Here is a 14363-nt window from a genome sequence, read left to right as displayed (position 1 = left end):
AATATTTTAATTGTTTAAAAATTTAATTTTCAACTAAAAGGACAAATATATGACTTGGCCCTTCAAATTAATTGAAAGCTAAATTGAAATTATTTGTTATTTATACTTTTGAACTATATATATATATATGTAACTAATGTACGTCAAAATATAAAAGACATTTCCAAAAATTACAAGTACTTACTTAGATAATATCACAAAGAACTCACATAAACTTGTAAGCCCTGTTTCCTGACCGACACAGGTTGAAAAACTCTTTAGTAAGACAATGCATACGCTTTACAACCGAATCCCAAAAAAATATTAGAAAAAATAACAATAATAAATATTTAAAAATAAGTCTGATATCAGATTTAGCCCAAAAACAATCTCAGAAGATAGTCTTATTACTATTAACTAAGCATTCTCCAAATGAATAGTTCCGTAACGAATAAATTAACTAATTTTTCCTCGCAAATATATATTTAAACGTATTTTACTAAGTTAAAACGACCAAGTAATTAATAACGCACAAGCCAATTTAATCAGACGAATAAACTATGCAAACTGACATACATAAAAAAAAAATCTAAAGAAAGAGATTTCTTTCATAAATATATTTCTATATTAAATCTCACTTCGTTTTCTTCTTTTTAGTTTTCGGCGACTGCCACCATCGCTTCCTGATTTCCTTCGCGTCTTCTTCGTCAATATCCAACAAGTTAACCATTTCGAACGCAAAGATAACAAATGACTTCGAAACCACTGACTTCGATATTATTGCGTTTAAAATATACGAAAATTATGATTTATATTAAATCTCGTTAATGATGCCTAAGTTTAGACGAATTCAAGGAAAACTTATATATTTCCGTCACCGTATATTTTCCTTATTAAATTCCCGATCAGAATTACGATTTTAGTTATGAAATAATTAATTATCTATGACACAAAATCGACACAAAAACTGTACCACTGCCTATAAAATATTATCAGTCCTTTTCCAAAGTTATAACTTTGGATATACACAAATAAACTAAACACACGCCACGGCTAAGAGCGGTTACTTAATACACTACGAAATAAACGAAGATTCTATAAACGTCAACGATTTCGTATTTACCCGCAATACAATAAATATTTATTAATTTTATTGTCATTAGTCACACGACGATCGATACAATAGTATGAAATAATACTTATTTATAAAACATCTAAATTATTTCGAAGCAAACTTTTCCGTACCGATTTAAACGTATATTGCGAAATATGTATGTATGCCGTTACAGAACTCGAAATGCACTGAAGGCCGATATTAAAAAAAATATTAACAATCGTGAAATTACATTTTGATGTCGAAACATTCAATTTAAAATCGACTCTACGCGTCTCGTTGTAAGGTTACGTATCGCGTGTTCAATTTTCGTAATTTGTAATTCGCCTTATCAGCACTTCAGACGAACGATAACGCGCCCATTGATAAATACTTTCATGTAAATTTGATGTCATCGGTATTACAATTGATACTAGTTACGCGCGCCGGGTGCGCTCATTACATCAACGCGGCGTGTGTGTGCGTGCGTGTGCGTGTGCGTGCGTGCGTGTGCGCGCTCACCTGCAGTGCAGACAGAGCGCGGCGGCCACGAGCGCGGCGAGCAGCGCGGCGTGCGCGTCGGGCGCGGAGCCGCCGCCGCACGCCGCCGCGCCGCCCGCCGCCACGGCCGCCAGCCGCTGGCACAGCAGCCGCTCCACGACCACCTGCTCCTGCGCCTTGTCCAGCGAGCAGCGCTGCAGCACGCTGTCCTCGGGCCCGTACAGCGTGCCGAGCCCGACCTGCCGCTTCACCTGGAACTCGCTCAGCTGCCGCCCCAGCTCCTCCTTCGCCTGGCGCCGCGCCTTCAGGAACACGTTCCGGAGCAGCTCCTCCTTGTCGAACTCTGCGAACGTGGACGGAATGGTAGACGGCAGAGCTTGCCTGATATCAACTTTTTAGACATGAACGATTTCACTGAACTCACTTTACCAAGGCGCTCATCTTATCAAAAATGTGATTCGTAAAGAAATGCTTTAATTACAACTGCAATATGTGTACTTCTAAAAAAGTTAAGTAACTACCTGTAAATGCACTATTACTTCCGGTGCATATAGATTAACGTTCTTGCATAATTAATACCAAAAACCACCAACGTGTGCAAGCGGAAAGCAAGGTTTACAAGGTCATTTTTATTTCATGGGTTAATAGTATATATATCAGCTTTTATGGAACTTATTTTTGTATAATCTTCTGTATAAACATTATATTATCATAAATATAGTTTAAAACAGCAGTTAATACATGTATTTTTTTTTATTTTCACGTAAAGATGCTCTAGAACTAATATTGTAAACAGATCGGATACCTCTTTTGTGCAGAATAAAACCAATTTGAATATCTGCGGCATTGTCCCATAACAACAGTCCATAAGAGATAAAGACTATGAAAATTACTAAAATGAGCTAGCCTAGCAGTACCTATGCCTGTGTATTTTCAAATTATTTTAATTTCATAAATACTACTACTACTCAGTTTCCCTGCTAGGACACATGGGTGCCCCACTGAACTTTGGCGAGAAACACCGTCGACTCAACAATCTCAACTCAAATCTTTCATTATTCCGATAATGATTAATGATTAAAATAATCGCGGATGAATTTACTTGACATTTGGCAGGGAAAATTAAGTACATTTAGTCTTTTTTGCATTTAAAACTAGATTATTTTATGTCAAATCAACTAAGCACCGACAGAGCACTGCTAACAACGTCATCTGCAAACAGTACAATGTCGCAAGTCTTATTAACAAAGTAAGGCAAATTTATTACATATATTAAAAACAACAGAGGTCCTAAAATTGAACCCTGAGGTACACCCATTTAGGCCAGAGCACCATTTGATTAGGTACCGTTAATAACAACCTTCAAAATTTTTTCATTAAGGTAGGACTAAATTAATTTTAATGCAGGGCCCTTAATTCCATAATATTTAAGTTTTTCTAGAAGAATATCATGCCTAACGTAATGGAAAGCTTTTGATAAGTCACAAAAAGTCTTAATGACTTAAAAGTTTTTAATACTTTGTAGGAAGTTATATTCTCAAAGGAAAATTCTACCTGATTCTTGGGAACGTAAGACTTAAGTAAGCCTAAGGCGTAATTTACTGGAATATAAGAATAATATTCTTCGGATTGGTTCGCTACATTTAAATCTTCACTTATAATATTCCCTTTTATATTAAGGGATACTTGCCCTGCAAATTTCATTCTACTCATCTTCGAACTTTTAAAATCCCAAGTAGTGTCCATCTTTTTTTAGATATTAAAATTATATTTGAATATGCAACGATCGAGCTTTTTAACTAAATTGTTTAAATAGAACTTGGAATATTTTTTTTAACAAAATTGAGAAAGTCAGCAAGAACACTTCTATAATGAATTAAGATATTTACTTTGAACGATCCACTCACACAAGTATCTTCACCGGCGCACAAGCACATTACTACGCACGCCCACCTATTTCGACGTCAATTTATACACAGTAATTTAACGAAATAATTAGAAAATAAAACCTGTATATTGGTGTTAAGGCTGCATAATAAGTAACTCACCATTAACTAGGACGTGTTCAATTTCGTTCGCCATGTTTTCATCGACGCCGTTTAATTGTAACACCTGCAAGGAATACATTACACTACGGTAACTTTGACTGCACGGGTGTGTACACGTGTGTGCGTGCGTGCGTGCGTGCGTACAGACCGCGTTGGGCATGAGGAAGGTGGAGTGTATCTCGTAGGCCCAGCGCCGCAGCGTGTGCGCCGACACGCCGGCCGCGCCGCGGTACGCGTCCGTCAGCACCAGCACGAGGCTCGCGCACGCGCACCTGCGGACACGCGGCGCCTCGCGTTACTTCGCGTTACTGCACATCCGGCCCACCCGCCCGATTACGAATGTCAACATCAAACATCGACTAACCTTCTCTCTCCTAACAACCAGTTTATGAGTACCGCCGTTCTCGCTTTTGATTCTCTCACTGACCGAAGATTCGAGAATAGTCCGGAATATGACGAGTTATCCTATTAAAAAACATCGATTAACGAGTGCGAAGCAAATAATATGGTTATTTTTCTATGAGCTGCTAGTGAGGACTCACCGAGGCGGGCGAATCGTCTTCCTCCATGGATATTATGGCTCGCTGTGGATCCGCACACGGCTAGAATAAAATAGGTTTATAGATATCAAATACCCCTACAGACCTATCCGTTCCGACTTCGCACGTGTGCAAATATAATATTATAAACCTACATAAAACGTTTGAAATGTTTTTTCTTTATTTTTAAAACCGACCCGACGACAGGTCGTGTGGTATCTTCAGATATGAGTCTATGATTTTTTGTCATTTTATAAAAAATATAATTGTTTGTTGATTTACAATTTTTAAAAATATTATCAATTATTACAATAAGTGTTACAAATGTTTAGGGTAATCACAAAACCATTCTCACCAATGCAACTGACAACAAAAAAGTTACTAATATTATTGTAAAATCTATTAAGCGTCCTAAAATGTACCGACCGCAAAACAAGACAGTCACGTCTTGCTTTACCATACGATTTATGCGTGGCGTAAGTAATCGAAAAAATAATCTTCCGCTCGACGGAGCACAGATGAATTCACGGTTAAGCTCGTAGAATAAGGACGAAGCCAGCAAGTTACCTGCGGGTGCGGGTAGGGGGGCGGCGGGGTGCCGGGCGGCGGCGTCCCGCGCGCCCAGCGCTCCTTGTCCGCGCCCGCCGCGCCCGCCGCGCTCGCTGCGCCGCAGGCGGACAGGTTTTGTGTTAGACATTTTGCTATTTACGGTTTACTTTTGGAGCTGATCTTGGTATAGTCAAGTGCTTATGTTACCATTAATGATAATAAAACATATTTAAAAAAATACCTAAACGGAAATCTATAATAAATAATCAAATACAAATAAAAAAAATAGGGTTAGAATCGATGACACTATTTTAGTTTACAGACACAACATTTATTTATTCCATTTATCATCAACATTAAGTCCTTTAACATGACATTACAAATATGACAAACATTCGTGACCCCTTTTATAGTATATTGAAATAAATAAGTACATTTTATTTAATTAAAGTTAATTTAAAATCTTATAAAAAAGATAATTATTATTTGTTATTCGAATATCCAAGCCTGTAAGAAAACCCACTCACTTCTAGGCAGTTCGTGGTCCAGATGTTCTGGAGACGACTGACTCCTCATGTGCAGAACTGGAACACCGCCTCGATTATCTGTCTGTATATCGGAATATATTTAATACGTATTATATATTCAAATTAAAATATTAACATACGTGTATACTTCGGCCTTTTTGTATGTATTTGGTTATATTGTGAAACACGTAACATATATAGATTATATTCAAAAAAAGAACATGAAATACAAGAATTATTAATTTAGACAAACACACGTCACAGAACAAGGAAACATATCATATATAAAATAAGGAAATTTCGAGTTACAGCTAATATTGCTATTACATCTTATCTACCAATAAAATTTAATTTGTGATTCATTAAAAAATTGCATAATTTTAGCAGAAATTATAATCAAAAAAGCAATAGCGATTTGTGAAAGATGAAGGTGATAAATAATAATAATTAAAACTAATAAATAATCAGTTAAAACTTTACAATATAATCTTGAAATATAATTATATATTTCAAGGTCATATACAATTTAGTTTCATTAAAATCGTTCACTGGTCGAGTATGCAATAAATGAATTAATTTGAGTATAACATTAACAGTACACTCCCGAGAGGTTACTCACACCACAGAAACTAAACTATCGATTCACGTAGCGACAGTATAAAAAGTTTCTATTGGTACATTTCGACAATACGAGCCGTATCATCACATTTAATTTGATGATGTGAAATGTCCATTCAGGCGCCATACGGTACCGAATTACTGCGGGGACTCGATCGGCCAACGAGGAGTTACCTGCAGGGGAGGCGGCGGCGCGTTGACCAGGGGATAGTTCATCTGCAACGCGATCGAATTCGGCTGAGGTCCCTCGAGCTCCCCGTCCAACGAGTGAGAGGACCTCCTCAGCTTCTCCTCCCTATACGGAGGCATCGAGTGATGCATCGGATAGGGCTTCTTGTAGTGCGGCTTGTGGGCGGGGGCGGGGGCGGCGGGCGCGGCGGGCGGGCTGGCGGGCGCGCGGCGCGGCGGCAGCGGCGGCGGCGCGTTGTCGAGGCACGTGGTGGGCACGAGCGGCACGGTGTGCGTGTGCGCGCGCCGCCGGCCCTCGTCCGAGTTCTGGCGCACGAGCGGCGCCTCCGCCTTCTGGCGGCTCTGGCGCAGGTTGCGCAGGCTCTGGCCGGTCAGGTTGCTGAGCGAGCGCGGGATGCCGCTGAGGAAGCCCGAGTTGCCGCGCTCGGCCTCCTTGGCGCGCCCGGCCTTCGGCGTGCCGGGGGACTGCGGGACCAGGGCGGTTGGCGGTTGGCGGTTGGGCGGGTGGCGAGCGATTCGACGTTCCGTACTCGTGATCGACTTTTATGATTTGATAGCTTTTCTCCTCCTCGTTTTGGGAAGCCGTGAGTTCCTCACCCGTCAGGCGAAGTGTGACGGAAAAACTATCGCAGTATATGAGTTGCGGCTGACGCCGAGTCGCAGCGAGGCGAAAATTAATCGAGTGTTGCCATTTCATCTATCCTTATGCGTTGCTTGTGTTTTACGTCGGATACATTGTATTAAGTATCATTTATTGTTATAAGCATGGGTCAAAATTCTAACATAAAAAAATCATATACTCGAAAAATAACACAATTCAAAAGGAATGAGTCATATACTTTAATTTTATAAAATATGTAAAAAAAAAAACATAAACCGTTAGAAACGACGCCACAAACATAATACACAAACATGCATAAAAGCAGACGAAATAAACGGAGCCGCATAGTTTCTTCACCACCCGTTGTCCCATTAATGGGTTAGTAACAATTAATTTATTAACATTCATTATCGATTGACGTAGTTACAACACAATTTATTTTCGCCTCTGTATATACAGTGATTAAGAAAAATACTATATTATATCCGTTCAACGTTTAATATAATACTTAGAAATTATTTTGTTAACCGTACATTAAACTATATGTACCGACAGATAAAACATATTTTTCTCAACCACAGAAACACTGACAAAACAAAATAATGATGATGACATCGAAAATAATCTAGACAGCTGCATAATAGTAACAACTGTGAACGCTGTGTGAACATATGAAGCTGTTTAAGTAGCTAAATAAAAACTTAAGTTACAAAATACGTATTTCTACATTGTCCGTGCTGACTGCTGATCGTATGGTAATGTTACAATGTTTTACTTTAATAATATGTACTACTAAATGTAATTTTATTAAAAAAAATTTTCTGGACTACTATTATTAACAATAAAATAGATGAAATTATTATTGACGGCTGCCATAAAAGCTTTAAAGATTAAATACTGTAGAGAGTTTGTCTGAATGATATTTAAATGTTTCTGTTTCTAGTATTGTTTTTAACAAAAATAAATTCATCCTCGCCTTACATTGAGTCAGATTCATTTAAAATACACTTGTAACATTACCAGACAGCTAATAAACTCTACAAATAGTGCGGTACATTGACGACAAACATAGAAAGCGTGACACACCTGAGCTGCCATGATGGAGTCGATCTCGTGCTGGAGCGTGAAACATCGCTGTTCCGCGGACTCGAGCTGCGCCTGCTTCCTTACATCTGGAACTTTGAGCAGCTCATCTGAAATGTGTCATCATTCTTTGTACATGGCTTGAGATATGTAATCCATCATATATATACATATTGAAATGGATGTCTCTGTGTGAGAAAAACCACCACCGCCGAAAGTTGGCACATATGCAGGTATAAGGATTCATGTAGATTCTCATACTGCCCACTTTGTTGTTAACTCAACACTACGTATCGCTGCAGGTCATCAACTTCTATAGCGTTACTTATATGGTATACGGGTCACATAGAAATGTAAAAAGTCGCAGGTTCGGTGCTAACCCTTAAGCTATTGTCGTCGCCACTCCTAGCACAAGCTTTAAGCTTAACTGGAGGGATAAACAGATATATTGGTAACTCCTTAAAAAGGGAAATTGCTAGTATTACTTGATGTAGAGACAGATGACGTCTGCCGGGTGTTTCTAGTATATTCCCCTTTTTTTTAGTTGCCATCAGAATAGATATCTTTTCTATTCTAACTAAAGTGGTGGTACCAACAACATGATTTAATATATTATGAGATGGCTGTTATTACACTGGCTCGATCGCTTTTCATATGGGATCAAAACTTGTTTTGGCGTTAGGTGGTAATTTAACTGATATCTAGGTGACACAGAGCCCCACTATATATATGGTACTGTAAAAGCTCTAATTACGGTAAATCTTAGGTTTTACTGGAAAATCTTAAGATTTACCTTAGTTCGAGCTTTTACAGTAACATATACATATAATTAACAACATAGTTTTCATTCTATTTAAAAAAAAAGCCATTATTAAACAAAACTATACTTAATAATTGTATATTCTAAACTTATTTAAACTGAAATAAGACTTACTCCTGAGATCCCTCATGTACTTTTGTTCCTTTTCGAGCATCAACCGCACCGTCTGCGCTTTGGATACTTCTAGCTGTCGTTGCTTCTCTTGCTGAAATTATTAATATTACATTCGTTTTGATTAATAACGATTATTGAAACGATAAAAAAATAGACTACGCATTATCTGACAGAGTTTCTTTGCGGTATTTTCTTTACCGCATATGAAACCAAATCAAATCAAAATATTCTTTATTCAAATAAGCTCATAAAGGCACTTTTGAGTCGCTGACGTGTTACAGTGTTGAATGAAATGTAAAGCGACCTCTGGTCCGGAAGGTAGATTCTACCGAGAAGAACCGCCAAGAAACTCTGTACTCAGTACTGTTTTTCACCATTTAATTAAAGAATTTGTAAATAAAGTATAAATTATTTTATATGTATTCTGCCTAGAAATCAATAAATACGAACTCCACGATTCTGTGACATGAGCTTTGATCTTTGTGTGTGAAAGGCTTTTCCTCCTAAAGGGGAGCAGACTTACAGAGCAAAAACAGGAAAATTTACAATTATATGTAACTGTTTTAAACAACATAAATATATGTATGATAACTTTTCATATAATTAATAATTTTGAAAATAAACTATTAATTATTATTTCGATGTCTACGAAGAACATCGCTTGATAAAAGAAAATCATAAGGAAGTAGAACAGTAATAACAATAATTATTATGAATACGTAATAACCATGAAATACGACTGCGAGCGTGCATCGCGACCTGACTTCGCGTCACTTGTTGACACAGTTGCCACCGCGCTGGTCAATCTCAAGGTTATCAGTATAGAATGCGGATAACTCACGAAAAATAGGTGCAGCTTATGCGAACGCGTGGATTTTAACCGCTTGTCGCGGGTTATAACCCAAGCAAGCACATACATTTTCCCGTGCTTAATTTATATTTATAATTCATCTCATGCACGCCGGTGAAGGAAAACATCGTGAGGAAACCTGCATGTGAAGTTCTGCCTCATGAGCATGCAACTCGCATTCAAGCAGCGTTGTGAAATAAACTCGAAACCTTCTCCTAAGGAGGAGACGGACCAGCCCAGAAGTGTATCATTTACGTATGACTTTACTTTTTTTACAGTTATATTAATTTCTTAAAATCTCTACTATAATTGTAAAGCTGAAGTTTATCCGTTTCAACGAGGTTATCTTAGGTTCTACCAGTAAAAAACATATCTCGTACATATTGGAAATAGCTAATTTATCAAGTCAGGCAGCCTATCTCACAGGTGGGGCGTGTAATATATATATATATGTATTCCTTCAATCACAACCGATGGAACCCTTATCCTAAAGGTAGCTAAGTAAGTAATTTCAATAGTGAAAAAAGAAATCATTGTTAAATCAGTAAAAATATTCAAACGCAAGAACCGAGGACATCGTGCGTAGGAAAATTGTAACCTAAATTCGAAGATAATTTTTCGAATCCGGTTAATTGGCAAATCGTACGCACCGATGCGAATACTAGAATATTTTCCGCGCACGCGTTGCTCATGTTAACGCTAATTACTATTAGCTTTTCCCGTCTCGAATGACCCCGACTTTAATTAATATTTAACCCGGAGATATTCTAAAAGCCGAGATGGCTCAGTGGTTAGAACGCGTGCATCTTAACCGATGATTTCGGGTTCAAATCCAGGCAGGCACCACTGAATTTTCATGTGCTTAATTTGTGTTTATAATTCATCTCGTGCTCGGCGGTGAAGGAAAACATCGTGAGGATACCTGCATGTGTCTAATTTCAACGAAATTCTGCCACATGTGTATTCCACCAACCCGCATTGGAGCAGCGTGGTGGAATATGCTCCATACCTTCTCCTCAACGGGAGAGGAGGCCTTAGCCCAGCAGTGGGAAATTTACAGGCTGATTATGTTATGTTTATGTTATGTAGATATTCTCTTAATTGAGTCGAAATATACATCGATCGACTATGTTCTTATGGGCGGTTTTGAAACATTTGATAAGATTAAATTGAATTTAATGTCACCACTGTTTTGGAATATATATTCTAATGAGGAGTATTAAATCAAATTTCTTAAAATCTTTATTTAATATACCAACGATTCGGAAAAAAACAAGACCTGAGAAGAACCGGCGAAAGAACCTCAACGGGACTTTTCTTTGAACGACAATAATCATATTATACAAGGAATACTAACTCCAGTTTATTCTATCTAGCCTGTCTAGTCTTTTTGTCAGTCTGTTTGTTGCTCTTTTACGGCCAAACTACTAAACCTATTTTGATGAAATTGCTACTGAACTCCAATGAAGGACATAGGCTACTTTTTATGCGTAAGACCTGACGACTAACCCCTAAAACACGAGCGAACTAAAATAATACCTGCTCCAGTTAGGAAGTCGAAAAAATATAACCTTTCTCAATAAATGGACTACTTAACGCAAAAAGATTTTTCATAACGGCCAGACATTATCACGTACAAACAAACAAACTCTTTAGCTCTATAACTATTAAGTATAATATGATACTGAACATATTAATTGCAACATTAATAAGACATCGGTCTCGGTTGATACTTCAAACATCAGATAATAACCATTTATTATAAGTAGGAAGATTATTCGACCCGCTCAATCGAAGTTACCGATAAATAGTTTATTAACGTCCCCCACGTCCCCCACAGCGATATATTAATAAACAAAATCTTTAATATTAGTTAGTAAATGTATTTAATTATGTCGTTATAAATGCTTACAAAGATGAGCCTAACACTATATATTTTTTTTAAACTAGCTCGCTTGCTAATAATTTTTCCCTGTGTTTGCAACACTATACATTGATACTCTGTTCCTAGTGATCGTAGCATGATGCTGTATATGTTCTAGCCTTCCACGATAAATGAGCTATCTAACACTGAAATACATTTTCAAATCGGACCGAACAGTTCCTGAAACTAGCGCATTCAACCAAACACACAAACTCTTTAGTTTTATAATTTTAGTATCGATGAATGTAACAATGATGCTTTGATATCAATAAATAAATAAAAATACAATATCAATAAATAGCTTTTATTATATATAACACTTACATTGACTGGAAACGGCGCCGTTATCGGAGTCTTATTATGCCGTGAACTGTTCTGTTGCACTGTCAGTACCGTGGTGGGGTTGGCTGGAAAATAAATGCATAATATACTATCAATTAAAAATATTCTACAAATACTAAACTTTTAGTTTATAAAAAAACCTTTTCTAAGAAGCGATCTCTTGATCATACACGAATTAAGGCAGGCGACCGATTTAATCGAGCTGTCGCCGCGAATTCTATTTAGACGCGTTTTTGAACGCTACTCTCGCCACGATTACTTCAACATTTAAATTTGCTAATTGATTTACAATTACGCTTCAACGAATGTGACTTATTAGAGCCGGTGCAGCTCTAATAAGTCCCTTAAGAAGTCTGTTAAGGCGAATAAAAATTTTCACGTATTGATTAAAAACAGCATCAACAATTTTTCGTCAGCAGCTATTCTGTAAGAAATCCCTCCATCTGTCACTCGTGAAATGTTAAGATCAACTTACAGTGGATACGCAGTTTTGATGCGTATGGGATACACGTTAAAAGAATTAATTATTATAATTAATGTCGCATAACACCTTCCGACACATCTCGATTGTGTATTACGGTGCGTTGTAACCTGTCTACAGTTGTAAAATTTTAAGCGTACATTATATAAAATTAATGTAACATATTGTATGACCGTTTAATATATATTTCATTGAAGTTTCAGTCGTGATCTTAACCTAAGGCCCGCCTCAATCCAGGTTGTAAGGGATGCAAAAAAGAACGATTGAATTGATTTAGGGGCTCCTCGCCGCAGATGATGATGTGAGTCCTGGACCATCATAATCGGACAATTTAAATCTTTCTTGAAGGATTCTTTCCTGAACTGTGCTTGTATCTAGGCGCTTCTTGTGGTAAAGAACTTACTTATTAAATTTTGCCGTTTAATTGACACAATTGCACCACGAACTTAAAACCGGGTATTACAAACATACACACCGAAATTATAAAGCGTCATTATATATTAATATTTTGGCCGACACAACAAAATATCGTAATTGAAATTCGTATTCGTATTATGTTAATTGCCGATGTCTATTATTATCGATAAAATATTTGAATTATACTCGATCGTGTATCGTACGAATACTAAATCATTTACTAATTTACCCTCCAATGTCTTATATAAAGTGTAAGTGCACTTGGGACCATTCCAAAATGAGCATCAAATTAAAGATATTGCGAATGACATTTAAAACAACGGTAGATAGCTCTACCTATAATAATAAACTCGAAACTCACGAACGTCAAGTGTCAAAATGTAACATGCGACTTTGATATTATAAGATACACGTATCAAAATGGCATATCACTGTAAGTCGGTTGTCAACATTTCACGAGTGAGATATAAAGTGAATTCTTACAGAATCGCACTGCAGAAGTCGACGTACAAATAAGTTTTCGGAATTCGATCGTATTTGTTACGAACAAATATATTGAATACAATTACTTTATTAAATATTATATAAATAATGTACAGATGATACTGATGTTACTAAATAGTTTTCGGCCGCGGTTTTGCTAGCGTTTGTAATTCACAAAGTATCTTTATATTATTTAAATTGCAAAGTTTTCTTAAAATCCTTTCAGTAGTTTTTGCGTGAAAGAGTAACAAATATCCGTACATACAAACTTCTGCCCTTATAATAGTATTAAGGATGTCATAGTATCGAATAGTGAGAATATTTGTCTCTTTTCATTCTTCCTAGACTTAAGTAAGATGCTTATATTTGTTGCAGAAAAGCAGACGGGCCAACAAGCCACTCGACGGTTAGTGGTCACTTGTGCCTGTAATTACAACGGCCCCCTCAATCTTTCACCCGGAACACTATTGACTCCTATTCGCTCGAGTTTCACTTTAATTGTATGATACGCAAATGCTATAATTTAACTACAAAATAGCTAGACTATACTATCCGCTCATCACAGTTCTACCGCCAAATAACAATACTTAGTATTATCGGGGCCGATCTACCATATGGTATTTTGGGCTTCAGCCCAGGGCCCCGTGGATTCAACGGGGCCCCAGCTAAGTCAAGTCAAAGTCAAAAATAGACGATAAAGCAAATGAATCCATAACTTTATTAAATTAAGCAGATCGTATGGTTTGCAGCCCTGCGAGTCCTGCAATTAATCAAACCCATTCGATTAATTTCATTCAAGTCTACGTTCAGATATGTCTTAGGTGGGCCCCTAAGTAGTGTTAGCCCAGGGCCCCCTAAACTTACGGTCCGGCCCTGAGTATTATTGTGTGCCGGTTTGAACTACAGGTCTCTGGGACATCACACTTTCAAGATACTTAATACTTCTTGCAATGCTAATGTGTATGAACGAAAGTGAACACTTACCATCAGGTACCATTTGCTAGTCTAATATTCTTCAATTAATACTGCCTTCAGATAGGTATTACTTACCTCGTATCATATGCACGACTTGCTGATGTGTGTGATGATGTACTGGTACGGAGTCAACTCTCAAGATACGGTCTCCAGCGCGCAGACCAGCGCGCCAAGCGGCACCGTGTTCCTTCACTGATTGCACGTATACGGGATTGTCACCTGAAAAACGT

At 37.6% G+C, this 14363-nt stretch overlaps 1 protein-coding gene across 1 annotated transcript in view; it reads right to left on the bottom strand.

Annotated features, from left to right (window-relative positions):
• LOC113392114 (rho guanine nucleotide exchange factor 11) overlaps window positions 1-14363 on the bottom strand; it is a 175124-nt gene that overhangs the window by 122474 nt on the left and 38287 nt on the right. Inside the window, exons 3-14 of the mRNA XM_064219348.1 lie at window positions 14209-14352; window positions 11760-11842; window positions 8662-8752; window positions 7731-7837; window positions 6029-6508; window positions 5237-5318; window positions 4728-4822; window positions 4164-4223; window positions 3986-4086; window positions 3770-3893; window positions 3622-3685; window positions 1595-1916 (exon numbers count right to left, since the gene is read on the bottom strand). Of these exons, the coding sequence (XP_064075418.1) occupies window positions 1595-1916; window positions 3622-3685; window positions 3770-3893; window positions 3986-4086; window positions 4164-4223; window positions 4728-4822; window positions 5237-5318; window positions 6029-6508; window positions 7731-7837; window positions 8662-8752; window positions 11760-11842; window positions 14209-14352 (1753 nt within the window). The remainder of the gene's footprint in view (window positions 1-1594; window positions 1917-3621; window positions 3686-3769; window positions 3894-3985; window positions 4087-4163; window positions 4224-4727; window positions 4823-5236; window positions 5319-6028; window positions 6509-7730; window positions 7838-8661; window positions 8753-11759; window positions 11843-14208; window positions 14353-14363) is intronic.

Source organism: Vanessa tameamea, chromosome 27 (assembly GCF_037043105.1).
Source record: "Vanessa tameamea isolate UH-Manoa-2023 chromosome 27, ilVanTame1 primary haplotype, whole genome shotgun sequence".
Lineage (NCBI taxonomy): Eukaryota > Metazoa > Arthropoda > Insecta > Lepidoptera > Nymphalidae > Vanessa > Vanessa tameamea.
The sequence above is the reverse complement of the archived record's forward strand: the minus strand, read 5'-3'. Positions and strand labels throughout refer to the sequence as shown.